This window comes from Uranotaenia lowii, chromosome 3 (assembly GCF_029784155.1).
Source record: "Uranotaenia lowii strain MFRU-FL chromosome 3, ASM2978415v1, whole genome shotgun sequence".
In the NCBI taxonomy this organism is placed as follows: domain Eukaryota; kingdom Metazoa; phylum Arthropoda; class Insecta; order Diptera; family Culicidae; genus Uranotaenia; species Uranotaenia lowii.
In genome coordinates, this window is record NC_073693.1 from 340,266,542 (window position 1) to 340,286,385 (window position 19,844).

General features: G+C 37.7%; 1 protein-coding gene across 1 annotated transcript; it reads left to right on the top strand.

The window, feature by feature from the left end:
* The first annotated feature begins 2,839 nt into the window (after positions 1-2,839).
* On the top strand, positions 2,840-3,223 carry LOC129753875 (uncharacterized). Its single transcript, XM_055749726.1, has one exon. It carries the CDS (start codon positions 2,840-2,842, stop codon positions 3,221-3,223), a length of 384 nt encoding a protein of 127 aa, XP_055605701.1.
* The last annotated feature ends 16,621 nt before the right edge of the window (positions 3,224-19,844 follow it).

A 19,844-nucleotide genomic window follows, 5' to 3' on the forward strand; every position in this document is an offset into this window, starting at 1 on the left:
AAAGTATTCCAGAGGATCTGAAGAAGATTCAAGGATTTGATCAACTCTTGTTCTACTCTTCATTATCCTAAAGGAGCGTTTTTTTGTCCCTTATGTTAGACCGTTGCGTTGTGTCACATTGATTTTTATTTTAATACGCCTGTAGCCTTAAAAAGAGTGAAAACCAACCTGAGATGTTTTATTAGAATTTAAAATTATTTTAAGATTTCAAAACAAGAAAAGCGTGTTATAGTTTGGAGTTTAGTATGCAAAACTGCGCATATTTGTTCGGAAAAAGTTGTTATTTTTAGTATTTCATGGACATTTATAAATACGCTGCTTATATTGAAGAATGAAAATTAAAGTACGAACTACAGTTGGTGAAGAAAAACATACATTCCAAACATATTTACGGTAAGTTTTTTTTTGCAAAATCAGTAGGGGAAGAAATGGCATAATGACAATCTAAAGAAAAATCTTATTTGACCATACTTGATAGCAGTCTGTCGTGTTAACTTAAAAGCTACATTGCCTTTTTGACTAGAAATATCATAACATCATAAGATTACCTTCATTTCCTTCATAGAAATTATTCAGATCAAACGAATGGTTTTTTGAGATACACGCATTCGTAACTGTCCCATTTCTAAATGCACTAAGCTTTATAAAAAAAAGTATATAACTGCGTTGGAAAAAGCATTTTTGATAAGTGTTTCAAAATCTGTAAACCATAAATATTAACACAAATAAATATAAACAAACGCGAGTTGTAGAAATTCAAAATATACACAAACATACACACAGATAAGTACACGAGGGTGGAAGCCAAAAGAGACATGTCAAATTTCGAAAACCTGCCAGATTGACTCAAAATCATACCTGTGCAAAATTTCAACCTTAAAGCGCTCAAAGTATTGATTTATTTTTCTCTCAAAAATCACCTAAGGAGGGAATTGGTAAAATCATAATCTTAATTTTTATGCCAAATGATAAAAATGCATACAACTATCTGGTGTTATCACGAGAAAAAAATTAGGATTTCAAAAATCATCTAAAAGAAAACCGTAGGATATCCGGAAAATCTTTTTTTTATTTTGAGGTCAGATGCAAATGCACAAAACGTCAAAATCTGGTGCTATCTCGAAAAAAAAAATGGCCAAAATTCGACTTTCTGGAACAAAGTCAGTGAAAAAAAAAATCCGTTTGCTCGAGTAGGCGTTGCATCGTGCGGACCTCAAAAAAGTCGTTCTGAAATCCGGTTTACAATTCAAGTGAAAATGAACGATACAATATCTTGTTTTGTCGAAAACTTAAAAACGCAACTTTGGGGAATGGTTGAGGAAACCTTCTACAACTATTCTTATCTCGATTCCTCCGATATTCACAGCGAAAATATTATGGCGGGGAAATCGGAATGAAAATAGTTCTACAAGGTTTTTTTAAGGAACGAGTCTGCCTGGAATTTCATCTTTCAACTAGAAGTGTATTTACTTTACTCAGAATAAAAGACTGCGTAGCACCAAAATAATTTGGACATGGTTGAATAAAGAGTTGAAGACAAAATTTAAGCTGAATGCAGAAGACTTATTTCAAGGTTCAATAAATAAAAAAAAATAATAAGTTAAAAGCAGGATTTTGGTTAGCACTGGAATTTATTTCGTATATATTGGACAACAGGGAAACTTTAAATATTGAAGGAATAAAAGAACAAGTACGTTCAGCAAGGTGGAAAAATAAATAGGGGAGAATGAGGATACTTTTATCCCTGAGGATACTTGATTCCTTCGCTATATCTCGAAACAGGAATGTCTTCTAAACATCAAATGTTTTAGAAAAAAAGTGTCAAATGGAACAAAACAACAAATTTGTTATCTCAACAAATTTAAAAAAATTTACTTTTAGAGTTATTTAACTTTGTTTGAAAAGCTTAACAAAATTTGATTTGAAGATTTTTGTTTATCACTATAAAATATTTCTCAAATGAAGAAATTATAATAGTTAGAGGATAATATGAACATCATAATGCCATATTTTCAAAGCAATAGTAAACTCTCATTTTTTTTAGAGGAAAAGTTTTCCAAAATGTATGTTATGGGTATAATTGATCCCGAGTCCGAAAAGATATATTTTGACGTAGAATTACGTCTTACGGCAACACTATAGGGGGGTAAATTGAAATCCGCGAACGGATCTCGCGTCACGAAAAACGCCTCTTTGAGAGACATCTTTCTTAAAAGACATACCAAGCCTGCTCAACGTTGATTGGCTATTCGAAAATGGAAAAAAAACTTGAAAGCCCCGCCCCTTCATGATTTTTGTTGTTTCCAGCCAACGAAAGTTATAAAAGAAGGAGTCGACTGACGGTTTGTTTCATTTGTGAAAAGAAACTCAAACTTGTCACATGTGCAGCATCAGAGATGGCCAACAGCGCGCCGGAAAGAAATTGTGACAGCAAAGATGACATCACACACAACACACACATACACACACACACATACACACACACACACACACACACACACACACACACACACACACACACACACACACACACACACACACACACACACACACACACACACACACACACGCGCACACACACACACACATACACACACACACACACACACACACACACACACACACACACACACACACACATACACACACACACACACACACATACACACACACACACACACACACACACACACACACACACACACACACACACACACACACACACACACACACACACACACACACACACACACACACACGCGCACACGCACACACACACACACACGCACACGCACACACACACGCACACGCACACCTCCCATCACAAAAAAAACCTCTCATGGAACATCACCCGCCGCCCTCTTCCCACATCACTCTTCATACTTCCCATCCCCATCTGTCGCTCACAATCCACCCATCGCACACCGCCCACCCATCGCTAACTACCACCCACCAAACCTCACCACCCATCGCGCTGTACCACCCACCCACTCAACCTCACCACCCATCGCACACCTCCACACATCCATCTCACACCGCCCAGCCGTTACATGCCACCCACCCATCGCACTCCACCACCAAGTATCGCACGCCACCACCTACCCATCGCACACCACCCCACATCCATCCATACCGCCCACTCAACGCACACGACTTCCAAAAATTTAAAAAGATCAAGAACAACTCTTTGAAAGTTTTTGGCCCTGAAAAGGACCGTTTATGATTCTTTAATGGAACGAAAACATGGTTAATATAACGCTTGCTCCGGAATCCTAGGTAAAATCAACATTTTAAGTTAGCGATTGCAATGTGATCTGAAGGGAAATGAAAACATAATACTGATTCCAACGAGACGCATGAGGCGAAACAGATCGAGAACTTTTGCACTGAGTCAAGCGTTTAAATCAAAGCAGTCATTGAAAGCTATTCTCGCAAGCGTTTGATACAAAGCTCGTGTGTTGATAACATTATTTGCATAACTGCCGGGCGCAATCATTTCGACGACATCGGCTTTGTTTCTGCTTATACTTATATTTAATTCGCCTTTTGTTATGCAGTTGAGCAAGCTGCATTCTATCTATATGGGTCGTTTTAGACCATTAATAGGTATTAAAACGACAATTTAGGGAAGACTGATTTTTCTTGAAGATCATTTCCTTTAAAAAAAATCGACATACTTTATTCTAGAATGCTAATTTAAGACGAAAAACACATTGACAAAGGACAGGCTGTCGTAATTCTACGTGAACTTATCGGTCGTTTCTTATATACAACCTCTGTAACTTTTTTATTCTGAATGGATCATGATCATTGGTTATCATGAAATTACTACAATAACTAATGTATATCCAGAAATTATCTGTTTTAAAGGACTAAAAATACTGTATTTATCTAAATTCTTGAAAATTTCGCCTTAAAGTATGCTATGATTGTAGGGTAGTAGACATAACTTTTAAAATTCTCTTTGTCTGATAATTACAAACTGTGAAATGAGAACTAATACGGCATTAAATAGTCAACGGACCTTTTATCTTTGGATTTTACTAAATTTTCGCGTAGGGTTAGAGCACTCTGAATTAAGGATCAGTTCTTCTTTAGTAAAGGATCAAGTCTCCTGGAACTCAAAAAAATATCACAATTTTTTTAGTCTCGCGAAAATGCTTCTAGTTAATCTACGAGTACATTTATCGTTCTTACTTTTAAAGCATATAAATTCGAAATAACACGCTGTCAGAAAAAGGACGGCGAGTTGCCAAATTTTCTCAAAAAGATATTATGAAAATAAGAAAAGGGGATCAAGTATTCCAATTCATTCCCTCCAATTCCAGAATCATTTTCAAAAGTATAGGGGAGAATGAGGATACTTGATCCCTGGGGATACTTGATTCCTTAGCTATATCTCCAAACTGGAATGTCGTACAAAGATCGAATGTTCTAGAAAAATGCGCCAAATGGAACAAAACAGCAATGGTTGAAGCTCAAAAAATTTTAACAAAATAAGTTTTTGGGTTATTGAACTTTGTTTGAAAAATTTCACAAAATGTGATTTGAAGATCTTTTTTCATCATTTTAAAATGTTCCTAACATGGAAATATTATAACAAAAATATTTATTCCAATCATCAATCTTTCGAGTGTAAAATGAACTTCAAAATACAATATTTTCAAAGCGATGGAACACTCCCAACTTTTTATTTAGAAAAAGTTTTCTAAAATGTTGATTATGGGTACAATTGATCCCTAATATATGGGTACAAATGATCCCGGTATATTCTTCTTCTCAATGGATCGTGGTCATCGCTGATTACGAGATTACTAATATTTATCCAATAGCTTATATTCATCCATCAATTATCTGAAGAAAAGGGCTAAAATAATTGATTTTCTCTTGTTTATAAAAAATTGCGCCCGTAAGTATGCAACGTCATAAGAGTTCAGAATAAGCTATAGAATTTTTTTTTCTAACAATTATAGATTGTGAAATGAGAACAAACATGACCAAAATAGTCAATTAACATTCTATCTTGGGGTTTTGTTTGATTTTTTTCCATGGATTAGGGCTTCCTGAATAAGGGATCAAGTCTCCCCTAACTTCAAAAATATCGAAATTTTTTTACTCCCACGAAAATGCTTCTAGTTCACCTACGGGTTCAAGTATCGTTCTAATTTTAGGAGCATATAAACTAGAAGTTACACGCTGTCAGAAAATGTAAAAGAGTGCGAGTTGCTAAATTTTTCCAAAAAGATATGGTGAAAATAAGAAAAAGGGATCAAGTATCCCCACTCTCCCCTATAAATATGATTTGAAAGAAATATAAAAGTGGACAACAAGTGCTAGAGAGCTGCAATTTGACATGGATGCTCATTAGGACCAGGAATGATAAAAAATGTTTTCAGAATTTCGGTTGACCCCTTCTGAAGGGGGTCGTCCATACAAGCCAAATACTGTTTTGCGTTATTTTTCGTCGGATCATTATGAAAATTTGCACATGGGGGTTTTGAAATATGAAAAATCGATTTCAGGTATTGAATTTGAGGTCAGGGGTCGGCAAAAGGGGTTGTCCATATTAATTTTTCAATATCTTGGTGATATTGACGTTAGTGTACATCGGATTGAAATAAAAATATGCGCTCGAATGTTTTTAGGGACGGGCAATCGATTGCCGCTATTTTTGCGAAATTGACGTTATTATACATCGGATTCAGATGAAAATTGGTACACGAGAGTTTCGAATGACGAGCAATTTCAGGTATCGAATTCAGTGTAAGAGGTCGGCAACAGGGGTTGTCCATATTAACTTTTCAATATTTTTTTGTGATATTAACGTTATTATTCATCGGATTGAGAATAAAATTTGCGCTCGGATATTTTTAGAGACATGCAATTGATTGCCGGTATCAAATTTTGTGTAAGGGACTATCCAAGGGGGTCGTCCCTATTAACTGTTCGCTATTTTTTCGATATTGACGTTATTAAAAATCGGTTTCAGATGAAAATTAGTACACGAGAATTTTTAATGGCGTGAAAACGATTTCAGGTATCAAATTTAGTGTAAGGGACCGGCAAAAGGGGTCGTCCATATAACCTTTCCAATTTTTTCGCAATATGAACGTTATTATACATTGGATTGAGGTGAAAATTTGTACGTAGGAATTATTAAGGACGAAAAATCGATTCCAATTATCCAATTTTGGGTCAGGGGCGGACAAAGAGGTCGTCCTTATTAACTATTCTCTGTTTTTTTTTGCGATATTGACGTTATTATGCAATGGATTGGTTTGAAAATTGGGGGGGGGGTTTTGAGGGAAGGGCATTAGATTTCAAAAATCAAAGTTCGTAAAAAAGGCCACTGATCTGCAATGATCGGATCGAAATTTATGCACGGGGGTTGGGACGGTCAATTGATTTCTGATTTCAATATTTGTATCAAAGGACAAAAAAGGGGGTCTTCCATATTAACTGTTAAATTTGTTTTTGCAACAATAACGTGAGTTTGTATTGCATCAAGACGAAAATTGATATATGGGGTTTTTTGGCACGATTTCTTGATTTCTGATTTCAAATTTAGTAGCAAACGACAGAAAAAGTGATCGAACATATAACGTGTTCCACATTTTTGCAATGATTGCTTAACAATGCATTCGGGAATGCGTCTGGAAAATGCCTGACAATTGACATTCATTCACACTGTTCATGGCATATTCCAAATTGACAGCGAAACGGAGTTCGTATGAGATTAGCTAGTATGTATATAAAATTCAAAAAAATAAAATGAAAAAAAGATATATAAAAAATCTGTTACAGTTAGAATCAAATCTTGCTTTCAAATTTGCAGTTTTTAAAATAAGGATTTTTTTTAATTTAACGGTGAATTTGCGGAGGCCAAAATATTTAAAATTTCACTTTGTGAATTGAAAATGTTAGCTGAATGTTACCAAAAATAAAGTTGATCGTTGATCTGTTACTCAAAATTTTAATCATCCTTTAAAAAATAAGCAGGCATACAAAAACCTGGCCCTTGAAAGCAATCTAAGCTACTTCAAATTGTTATACGTTTAAAAAAACTGTTATTATTATCATTCGTTTTAAATATAATTTAAAAAAAAAATTGAATATCGAAATAAAAAAAATTCAATGTTATGAAAATTTAAACGATTTATTTTTTACAGTCCACAATGATTAATGAATAACATTCAAAAACTGGTTTAAGATGCGGAATAGTGAGAGCATGAAATATTAGCGGAACACTCGGATGGAATCGTATGAGTCTAGAAGTTTAATCAGCCAAACTTTGTTTTGAGAAACTGAATTTTTAATGAGGACTTGCATAATCGTTGTTTATGCGACAATTGGCATACTTTTTGTTGTTTTTATCGGCTTTTTTCTGCAAAAAAAATAAAACAAATTTCTTTCAGCCGGAAAATAATCGATAAAAACAACTTACAATAAAAGTTGAGAGAAAGAAGTTGTGAAGTTGTTTCAAATTGCATACACAATTTAATGGAAATTAAAAAAAAACCTTTGAAAGAAAATCCATTGATTAATCTACGAGAAACGTAGCTCAACAAATAACCGCATGTGAAAGACCATGCCAATGATTGAAAATTTCTGACCAAGAAGGCCAAGGACTGTACTTTTTTCAAGCGAAACAAATGGTAGGGTATTGCAGGTGACGCTTGTTTTTCCATAGCGTGTGATTTGGACTATTCGAGACGTTATTTTCCAACAAAAAAGTGTGTTTTTATAACGAAACAAATACTTTTGAATTCAACAAACAATTAAGTTCTCTATATCGGAAAAAAATCGTTAAAAATCTGCTTCATTGGTTGTCGTGATTCCACGATTCTTACGCATCGCAATTCTATGATTCACTGAGACACGTCTGTCGTTTTTGTTATAAAAATGTTATGTTTATTTTTTGACTGATCAATATTTTCCATGGCAACTTCGACAATTGTTGAGGTTTTCAATGTTTAAAGGCAACATCGATACCAGATGGCAGTGCAATCACTTTAGTGAAGTTGTGCGAAAAATTGGATATAATACTCTATAGAGAGTTATATCTGTATTAGTCTGTGCTAATACCACGAAATGCTAATGAGAGTCAGTAGTGATAAAAATAACATCGGTGAGAAAATGGAAGAAGGAGAAGGAGTGAAAAATAAGGAAAACCAACGCAATTTAAAAATCATAATATTTTTCGTACAGTTAAGCTGAAAATAATTATTTCAAGGTTTTACGCAGTAAGAAAATGAGTAAACTTGGAAATTGAAAAAAAAAATATTATTGGTGACACAAAGTTTACTTTTAAGCACTGAATTGCTTAAAATACTCCTCAATGTACTGACTGTAGACGTTATTTTTCGAATATCACACTTTCAAAGTCAGACGCTCTAATAACGGTTCAAGTTTAAAGGCAAGAGTTCTGAAATCTTAAACGTGGTCATAATTGTCCGGCAGCATTCAGACAAGTAAGTAGTCATTGCATTGTAGTTAGTTTCTCTTAAGACTTGTTTAGCTTTGAGACTAACGGTTCGTTCTTAAAAGTGTACTAAGCTAATTATCTAAGCCCAATAAATCCAATAATAAAGTTTTATTTCAATTTAGGCGTCAGCAATGCATGTCCGCGAGCAAACGAAGAGTTGTTGCACCTGGGATTGGTTCCGTGATCGCAGATAAGGGTGACGTCTCAATGTTAATACCCAATCCATCATCACACATCCTCGATGCGATATAGGTACATTGGATGACATCGATCAACGCAAATCAGTGCTCATTAGCTGAGCGCCGCGCCGCCGTGATGAATAAAAACCACTCAGCTGCTTAATTCAATATCGTTAAAAAGAATGGTGGCTTACAATAATAACACCAAGCCGTCCCCCACTATTGCACTGATTGGGCACCGCAAGTGCCGCCGCCGGCAACGTGCTTGGGGCGCCCATGCGTAACCGACAGACAACTTCTCGATCGGACCCGATCCCTCAACACGAATCGACGACGAATGCACTTGGCGCGAGCGGACGTCGTCGTGGACTCTGCACACATTTGCCGGCCGGGTGCATCTATGTAAATATGGCGGCGAGAACTGTGATGATTGTGGTTACTGATGAGCGAGCGAGCAGCAGATCGCGATCATCGCATGTGAGCCCGCGACTTTGTCCATCATCATCGACTACGATCATCATCGTAGTGTCTTTGAGGCCTCCGCGTGCTTATCGCTGTTTCGGGCTAGAGCGACTAATCGTCGTTAGCGTAGCGAGTGACTGACTGTCTCTAGTCTACCTCCCTAGCACCTTCGTGTGCATCATTGTCTTAGTAGGCGAGTGAGTCAAGCCAACGGATGCATGCGTGCAACTTGCACATTAGCACCGAACTGCACCAGCCTACTAGACACCTTCTTCTGTTGTTGTTGCTATTGCTACACGATATGCAGTGCGAATGCGAGTGTCTAGTTCTCGTAGTCAACTTGACGGAACGTTGACTTGAAGGCAACAACAGCAATAAGTAGTAATGCACCTCGCGAGCAGCTCAACTCAACCGTCATCTTCGTCGCCGTCCATAATTGATGGGTTTCGGGGGAGCAGCCGTTTGTGTGTAATTGCGATCGGTCTTGGCGCAATTGCGCGAGAATCCGTAAACAGGTGCTGCTGCGGCGATGGCCCTCGCGCGCAATTTGTGGAACGATATGAAGTTGCCGTTGGACGATAAACAAAAAAAGTTACATCCTCGCACAATGTCTCGTACGTGTACACCAACCGGACTTTATAGAAACATCAACATTAACTAGAGCAGAAATTTGACATCGGACGATGGATCGATTTCAAACGTTCCAATCGACCAATTTGACAACGGACCTCAAACCACTTAGAACAAAAACAACTCCCTCGCTAAAGTTCTTGGGAATATTCCCAAGAGTAAAATTTCCCAACATAAATATTAACTCTGCCTGGGCCACACTTGCAAACCAAAAAAAAAAGCTAATCCACACAAAACCGTGATAAGTCAATGTTTTACGGCGCGACATAAAACCCAAACCTTCTTCCGGTTGTGACTCTAGGAAGCTTAATAGTGGATTTTTGGACAGTTGTAATGTACAAACAAACAGTCAGCAGAAAAAGTGTGTAGGTACTTATATTTTAGTTGCCACTTTGATGGTGCTGATGGGAACATTCATTCTCCGTAATCGTCACTGTCTCCCGAAAGACACCGAACAAAAACCCTCGAAAAAAAAAAACGATCCAAATTTGAATATTGCTGGACAGTCCGGTCTGGGGTCATTTACACGGAGTGTTTTCCTTTTTTTTTCTCCATCGAATAGGTGTGTCACTAGGAGTTTAGTGATCATCAAAAGAGATTAAAATTCACCTACTTGTAACAGCTGAATATCAATTTATCGGTATAGAATGCCGCTAATGGTCTTAGTTTCGTTTTGCTCTTTCATCTGGAAATGAAATTTTTCATAATACATTATTATTTATAATTTATTTAATTGAGGACATTTTACCAACTTTTGGAATTCGTGTCCGAAACTTTTCATGATACAGAAATACAGTCACTCAACGAAACCGATTAGCAAATCATAGATTGTGGGAATCTTGGGCCACATATTGTTGGGTATCTTAGGCTACCTATATTTTGGTGTTTCTGTTAACATTCATAACTTCAAATACATTTTCCCTATCTCCAGAGGTTTCCTTATTTGAAATTCCGAATTAAGAGTTATGAAAAATATGCTGTTAATTTAATCGAATGGGATAGAGAAGAGCATAGATTTTATATGAGAAATTTTGCCAAAACGTTCGCGAGCCAGATCTTTGGAACGATTCGATCATACACAACTCTCTTTTTGATTTTCTCACCTGAAATTGTTTTTACAAAGAGACAACACGAAATTATTGCGACATTGAAAATGTCATGTCAATTTTCTTATAATGTTTAGAACCAAACTAAATTTTTGGGTAGTTTTATACATATATTTACTTAAAAATCTAAAGAAAAGTTAATCGATGGAGCCTTGAGTGTAAAATTGAACGCATTTTCGCTTGATGATGCCCCCATCAAAGTCTTTACAGTGTTACAGTGGTACCAGTTTCTCAGTTTTCTTTTCCATTTTCCTAACATGACCTTCTCGTCTTTGACTGTCTTCTTGCTCTTCCAAAATTTCCGCTTCATTATTACCCAGTACTGCTCCACCGGACGCAGCTCCGGACACTTTGGCGGGTTCATATCCTTTAGGACAAAATGGACAAAATTGGACTCATGCCACTCCAGGACACTTTTAGAATAGTGGCATGATAGCAAATCTGGCCAAAATAGCGGATCTTCGAGTGCTGCTGCAAGAACGGCATAAGATGCTTCTCGAGGCACCGAGATTTGTAGACATCGCCATTTACTGTCCCTTTTGTCACGAAAGGCTCACTCCTCAGTCCGCAAGAGCAAATGGCCTTCCAAACGAGATATTTGGTGGCGAACTTCGACATTTTATTCTTCATAAATTTGTCGTCCACATCGAACTTGCTCTTGTCGGTGAAATACTCCAACCCCGAAATTTGCTTGAAATCGGCTTTTATATACGTTTCGTCGTCCATCACACAGCAACCAACGTCAACCGCTCCTGGAAACGCTTCAACACTCTGAAGACGGTTGAATGTTCTACATTTTTCCCAACTGCCGGTGGCAGTTGGATTGGAAAATCCAGAATTTGTTCTCTCGACTCGCAATGGTTCACCTCCATTTTCGTTTTATCGAAAAACACAACTTTAAGTTTGACAGCATGTAAACAATTTGGGACAAATACTTTGCTCAAGGCGAGTATTTGTCCCATTTGAGCACTTCTTCCGGTCATGCATCTTTGCCTTCTAGCCCCGCTTCATGCGCATCCGATGTTGCTATTTTTTCGGCTTATTACGTTTACGACAATCGAATTCTCTAGGACGTCAACTCATCGCTTCAACCTGCCACTAGCAACATCTCGGGCAGCGAAACTATTTCGCCATATTCTCAATGGTCACCGGGACGCACCACTCATGCCAATTCGGAAGCTCTCTACTCTGGCCACCAACTGTTCCTGCACCAAGTCGTCCCGTTTATCGATCAGGTGGTCCAGGGGGAGGCTTCCAATTGCGATGTCACGGCAAGTATTTGTGTCATTTAGGCATTTCTCCCGGTGATGTATATATGCCTTCCAGCCCCGATCCATGTACATCGGATATTATTTTTTCTGTCGACGAGGATATCAACTTAACGCTTCAGCCTGCCACTGGTTCACCGGGACGCAACGGATTGAGCACAATGGAGACCCCAGAGCACTTCGTCACAGTCGCGCAGATTCCAGCCAGCGTCAGCAGTCGTCCCGGCCCTGTGTTCGAAGAAGGCAACGGGGATCTCCAGCCTGTGCGTTCAGGCAAGAACCCATTTTTATTTCCCAATGCGTTCAGTGATTGCCCATCGCCTTCCAGCATGCGCCTCATTCATCATCGTAATACTGCGGGAACAACACATCGTACTACTGATCCGCATGGTTTGCGCGTATACTATCAAAATGTTCGTGGGCTGAAATCAAAAATCTCCGAGTGTTTTATCTCAACAGAGCTCGGTTACGATATTTACACCTTTACCGAAACCTGGCTTGACTCTTCTGTACCTTCAAGTCAACTTTTCTGTTTAGACTACATTGTTTTTCGTTGTGACAGAAATATTTCCTACAGTAGGCGTAGTCGTGGTGGAGGAGTCCTTGTGGCTATTTCGAGCAAATATAGCTCATCCATCGTAACAATTCGAAATGCCAGTAGCATTGAAAACTTGTGGGTGAAAGTGTCTTATGCACATAGTTCGTTTTTGATCGGCTTAGCGTATATTCCACCGGAAAAAAGCCAGGACATATCAATTCTAGATCTTCACGTGAATGCTCTTTCAGAAGCTAGATTGCAACATTCTTCATGCGGTATGATTTTTCTAGGCAATTTTAACCAACCTCAATTACTGTGGATCCCTGGTCATGGCAACAGCTTGTCGGTCGATTCCACATCAGTGATGAGTACGGCAAGTGCCTCTTTAGTGGATGGGACTGTCTTGAATGGAATGCATCTAAGAAACGGTATACGGAACCAGTTTAATCGAATGTTGGACTTAGTATTCACTGATGAGTCTATTTTGATAAGCACCATCATCGAGGCCAGCGAAGTTGTTGTTCCAATAGACGTGCATCATCCTCCGCTTGAGTTTGATATTTCTTTCCCGAAACCTGTAGGTTTTGTTGATGAATTCGATGCATCTGCTCGTAATTTCTGTCGTGCTGATTTTGAGTTAATGAACCGAGCGCTATCTGAAATTGACTGGACGATTCTCCAAACATGTACTGATGTAGATATGGCTGTGAGTACATTCTGCTCCATTATTACTGAAGTTTTTGATAATTCTGTACCGCTGGTTCGGCCTCCGTTCCGACCTCCTTGGACAAATATTCGACTAAAAGTGTTAAAACGGCTTCGATTAAAATGGTTACGACAGTTTAGTAGCTGTCCGTTTATCAAAATGAAATCTACAATCGTTTTTGCTACCGTCGCTATTTGGATCGCACGCAATCTAAGCTTCGCCGCAATCCAAAAACGTTCTGGAAGTTTGAAAAGAAAGGAGTCTAGTCTACCTGCGATGCTTCATTTGAAAGACAGAACTGCCAAATCTTTTGCTGAGAAATGTAACCTCTTTGCCAGTCATTTTTCCAGTGTTTTTCCGATGCATTCGTTAAGTACAGATCAAATCAATGCAGCCGTCACTCTGTTACCCAGAGATGTATAAGACCTCGACATCTTCGCGATTACTGAAGAAATGGTTTTTGATGTTATCAACAATTTTTTTTTCTTTATTCAATCTTTTGTAGCTAAGAAGTTTACATAAAACATACATTTGAAGTTTTCTACCTCAGCCGGAAAAGATGGAATATCTTCGTGCGTTTTGAAAAGATGCAGCGCCTCTAACTCACATATTTAATCAGTCCTTCGATCAACAAAAATTTCTTGACATCTGGAAAAGATCATTCATGAGCCCTGTCTTTAAAAAAGATGACAAACAGGATGTGAGTAATTATCGAGGTGTCGCTTGCTGCCTGCTCGAAAGTTTTGGAGAAGATCGTCAATGATGTAATGTTTTCAGCGTGCCGGATTGGATTTCTGAAAATCAGCATAGATTTTTTCCCAAACGATCTGTTTGATAATGAAAATAAGTTTAATTTTTTTTGCGCACCCCTAGTGAAATGTCAAAGCATGAGCGGAGTCACTCACGAACTCACCGCTCACCAATTCATTGTCTCTCGTTATGTTCAGTTTGGGAGAGACGTAAACAAAAAACATAATTGAATACAATCAGTTTACCTACCAACCAACAGCAGTGTCGACGCGTTTCTAATCGATCCGAAACACCAAGTCCGGGCAAAATAAAACCTTCCCCCACGGTCGGAAACGGGAAAAAGTGTAATCGAAGTGAAGTGTGACCGATCCCCTCCTAGTGATAAGTGTTTTTACAGTCCACCAAAGTTGATTCGAGGGTTGATCGAGAACACGATCAGTAACCTCAAACCTGACAGTTTTTACCTCATTATGTTTATCCAATATCGATGGCGGAAAGCAAATTGATGCTATATATACGGATATTACAGCCACGTTTGATTCAGTGAATCACGAAATTTTGCTCAAATAGTTACGTCGTTTAGGATTTTCGGAAAGACTGTGTATATCGATCAGAAGCTACCTAACAAACCGTCGTTTAGCAGTCATAATTAGCTCCACTGAATCAACCGAATTCAATCCGATTGCAGGGGTACCACAAGGCAGTAAATTGGGACCATTATTGTTCACGCTGTTTTGCAATGATATAAACACCCTTCATGTTGGGTGTGGAGTACTCATGTATGCAGATTATCTGAAAATATTTATGATCATAAACAGTCTTGCTGATTGCTACGAATTACAACAATACCTTGATAAAGTAGTGAACTGGTGTGCTGTCAACTTTCTGGTTTTAAGTGTTGCTAAGTGTTGTATCATAACATTTGGACGCAGGAAACAACCTTTCTTGTACAATTTTAATATTGTTGGAAATACGCTATTATACGCTTTTCGACTTCAATGTATGTACTACAACCTTTAAACGACGTATTGAATCTTATCTAAGGGACGAATTGAGAAATAATAGTTGAAAAATCATCGCTCGAGCAATTTATTTATGTAACCTTAAATTAAGTTTTATTATTTAGACAACTACGTCAGATGATTTAGAAGCAACAATAAACAATAAACAATGAAAAAGTGTGCAATATTGTTTGACTTTTACCCAATGGTAAAAAAGTTATACCTTGTTGGACGTGTCGCAATAATTTCGTGTTCGTCCTTTATAACTAAATTGACTATGAAATTACAGTTTCGGGTCAACTCATGAACATTGCATGTAAATTGGTGATTTATCAAAACCCAAAAATAACTTTTTTTTTTAAACAGTCAGAACTCGGAGGAAAATAAAAAATAAAATTTATTGCCTAATTTTCGTTACCTAAAAAAACCATACCACTTATTATTAAATTTTAACTTATAAAATAAAGAAGTTAAAAGAGAGCATAGAAAAAAGAGGACCAAGATACCCCAAGCTCCCCTACAATTATGAACTGGATCAAGGGTACTTAAATTTTTTCCGTGTAAATCCGAGGCGAGAAAATTCAGGCATTAGTGATTTCGAAGTTTTCAGCTTTGAGACAAATTTTGGAAAAACCCAGGAGTTATTCAATAAAAATCACATATTAACACACTGCAACCGTTTTTATTTATCAAAACTCAACTGCAGATTTGGTATCGTACTTTAGACTTCCAAAAAATCATTAAATTCGTATTTTGATCAATTTTGTTCATTCAGTTTCGTTCATGGGCTCAAAAATCGAAAGAAAGATTATAAACTCTCAATTCGATATTTTTGATTGATTTTGCATACAAAGTATAGAAATTCGGGCAAATCCCCGGCAACGAAACCTGGGCAAACTACCCTCAGTGACCTTTCCCAAATTATGTATTACATATCAGGTCAAGCCCGGGTTTAACCGGGTAATCTGACAAGCTTAGACTAGATGGCAAACAGATGGCACCTTTAACATTAAATTTTTAATCATAATTGAATTTAGATATCCTAGCTTAGCGAGAAAGAGAATCCTAAAGATCTAAAGATGTAATCAAGAGTAAACCAATCTAATCGATTTTCTCCTTGCTTAAGAATTCTTGGTCGAGTTTTTCTTAAAAATACAAAAGTGATTACTTCAATTTCCTTCTATTTCTTCTATCTCAAATAATACAATTTTTTTTAGAGTCGATTTTTTTTCAACCAATGACATTACCAGATGTTATATTACAAGATCTTTTTAAAGTAGAGGTGTCTTTGATTTTCAAAATGTCACCGATAACCGAAAGGACATCAGATGACTTGCCACTTCTAGGTCATTTATCACCAAAGAAATTGGATTCCTGTAAATTCTGGGACAAAACATGTCGAAACAGGTGCCAAGCAATTGGAAATCTTATTAGATGAAAGTCGAATTTCAGCAAGATATCTTCAAAATAGTTTTGAAAAGAACGACGATCTTTAGTCTTAAGCATACCATACGTTCGGGCAATTCCGGACGATATTTAAAAAATTTGTTAAAATGGGCAAATCTGTACAAAATCTAGGTCAAAAACATACAAGCGGAAAGATAAAGAAAATAACTTGAAAGTTTTCATTTAGACACAGCATTGTTAAAATCTTATCTATGGACAAAACAAAGATTTATTTTTATTTTAATTTTTTTAAATCGTTTTCGAACACAAAGTCTTAAAATTCTCAATGAGAAATTTGAGTTTTTTATTTGGGAAGAATCCGGGAAGTTCTGAACAATATTTGAGCATTTCGGTCAGATTTGATTTATCTCGAATTCTTTATTGGATTTTTGGATAAGCCTGGATGCATCAAGAAAATTTGTGTAAAGTGAAAGATACACGGTTACACCTAAGATGTTTTACTGACACCTTAAGTGTTTGAAGATTGTGTGGCTTTTTCAACATTACTTTTGAATACATTATAAATTATCCAAAATCATTTGAATAAATTTGAAAATAATGTTATTTAATAAAATTTGAAAATAAATATTTGGCATGTTCTGTCTATCCGGCTAAACACTTAGTTAAACTATTCGGTGAGCCTTATATTCGGTCTAACGGTTTTGGTTATGGAGTGTGATCGAAAAAAATGCAACATTTTGTTTTGTAAATAACTGTTGAATGTATGGATAAAAATTGTTAAAATTTTCAGTGAAGCTACCTAGTAATGTAATGTGTACGTGTACAAAATTTGGTGACAAACTGTCAAGTGGTTTTTGAAGTATCGCCCAATACTTAAGTTCGTTGACAATATTTTTTGCGCAGGATCGGGAAAAATCCAGTAAAGTCCCAGTTGGAGACCCGAAAACAGCTTGACATCCTAAAGGATAAAATAGTGAACTAAAAATCGAATAAAAGTATTTTTTTTCTGACTGGTCCGTCTTGTTAACTAATAAACAGGCCTCGCCTGACTTAATTTCTACAAGGTTGAAAAGCTTCCCACCGATAAAATAAACAAAATGCGGTTGTCAAATCGATTTTATCCAGGTTTGCACGGATATTTAATACAAAATTTGGGAAAAGTCCGACCCGGCCCGGTTTAGCGGATTTAATTAGGAAAGCCCGGATTCTGCCCGGATTTATCCACTTGATTTGGCAAATCAATTGAAAAAAAATTGTGCTGTAAATTTTTTGGTATTTAAACTTCTAAAACGTTTTTTTTTTGGTATCTAGCGCCGATGTGGTCTAGTGGACAGGCTGGCGCAAGTCTGGTTTTGGTATTCCAGGCGTACTGGTTTCGATTCCCGGTATCGGCATGAAAACTTTTGGGTTCGAATCCCATAAGTTGCCGACAGGTAAGATGTGTTTCCTTCTACAACTGACTATTTAATAAGAATGTTAAATCAGTTGCCAGCTGGTCAGGTATATACACGGATGCCGGAATACCTGTAAGTAAACTAGCCCACCTGATTGACTCGTTCTTTCAAAACAAACCTACATCAACACAATACATTCACTACATAACAGTTCATACGAAGCCATGGGGTCCGGGTATGGTTTACGCGTTGCATTGGCGATTTGTTGAACTTAATATTCTAAAGAATGCGTTTGAGCACATACTTAGGCAGAAACTGCGGTGAATCCGTGCACCCATGGTGGATAACCAACATACACACATACAGGAAATTCAATCGTGCGTGTTACAGGAAGGATACTTTCTGGAAAAGGAGTCAACCATGCCTTAAGGGCCAATATCAGGTACATTAAACCTGGCATAGTTCCTGTTTACATTTGGTGGAATAATTTTTCCAGTAAATAAGATTTAATGACAATGACATGATGACCAACACAATCCAGGTGAAATATAAATATTTTTTTTTTTGTCTTTATTTGAGAGCCGCAGGCTGGTTCGCCTCTGATTGACAATCTTATTTAATTCAATGCTTTGCATCTTATTCTGAGCATCATAAATTTCAGCTTTATTCATTGTTGTATTGACGCTATTCATTTTTAGTTTTTTAAAGAAAAAATTTAGAATTATTTTCATGCCTATTGCACACACGATAAAAGCTAATTCGTTGAGTTCTACAAAAGATGGTTTGAAGGAGTCATCCACAATATCTCTTTTTTTTTATTTGGACACAAACTTTGGTATCCCATCACACTGACCCTAAGCACGATCCTGACGTTTCCGAAGATTCGACACCGGGTACCCCAAAACCTTTTTTAAGTTGAGGTCGCTTACCGCAAAATCTTTATCTAGGTAGTCCCCCCACCCATTAAAGGTTGCGGCAAGGCAAGCGTAACAAAACGACCTACCCCTTGGATCTTCTTCTCAAATCAAACCGAGGACGTTTCGGCTACTTGTCTTCCTTCCATTTGGCGCAGGGTTTAGCTGCGGTGCGGCGGGTACTTTACAAAAGCTAGCAATAACTCAGGTTACTGACAAGCTGCCGACCTGCCATCCTCGTCTTTCGGGTGACGACTTTTGTCATTCACAATCTCTCCCCTCTCGAGACTCTTGGAGCTTGGTGCGTCGTCGTCGTTTTTGTTTGTTTGGTTCGCTGGTTTTGGTCCCATCAGACAAGAAACAATGGCAGCCGGCAGTTTTCCTAAGAATCTGAAAACTGAAAATATTCAAATTAGCATTTCTTCAAACGCAAATACCGAACGACGCGAAGTCACTCAAATGATCGTCCCATCTCGAAGCGAATTCGTTTGGTTTGGTAGGACTCTTGACGAGTGACGTTCCGAGTACTTTTTCGATTGTGGGGAAAGAGGAAACGAGGGGCAAATCGTCCATCGTAAAGCGAAGTAATTAAATCCAATTTTATCACCACAACGAAACGAAGACAGTCTTCGACTAGAGCTCTTAGGAGGTGACCACCCAGCAAGAAAGATAGAAACCTATACCTTTGCTTTTGGGGGCGATTATAAGATTAGAAGGATCGACTAGAAGGGGGGTAAAGAAGCCAGAAGTGCGGGGGAAATTGGTTCCGGCAAGTGGCACAAAAACAAAAGACACACGATGGCGACCACAGAAAGTACCATCTCACACGGCTATAATAAAAGTGAAGGCACAACTGTTTGCCCAAAGTAAGTACTGTGGCAATATAATGTCCGTACACGGATTGGGAAATCTCTGCCACACCGCAAGATGGACAACAATTGCACTAGTTGCGCTGAATCGTCGTCTTGGTCGTCGTCGTCGTCATTAGAGAGCCCCCCCTCGTC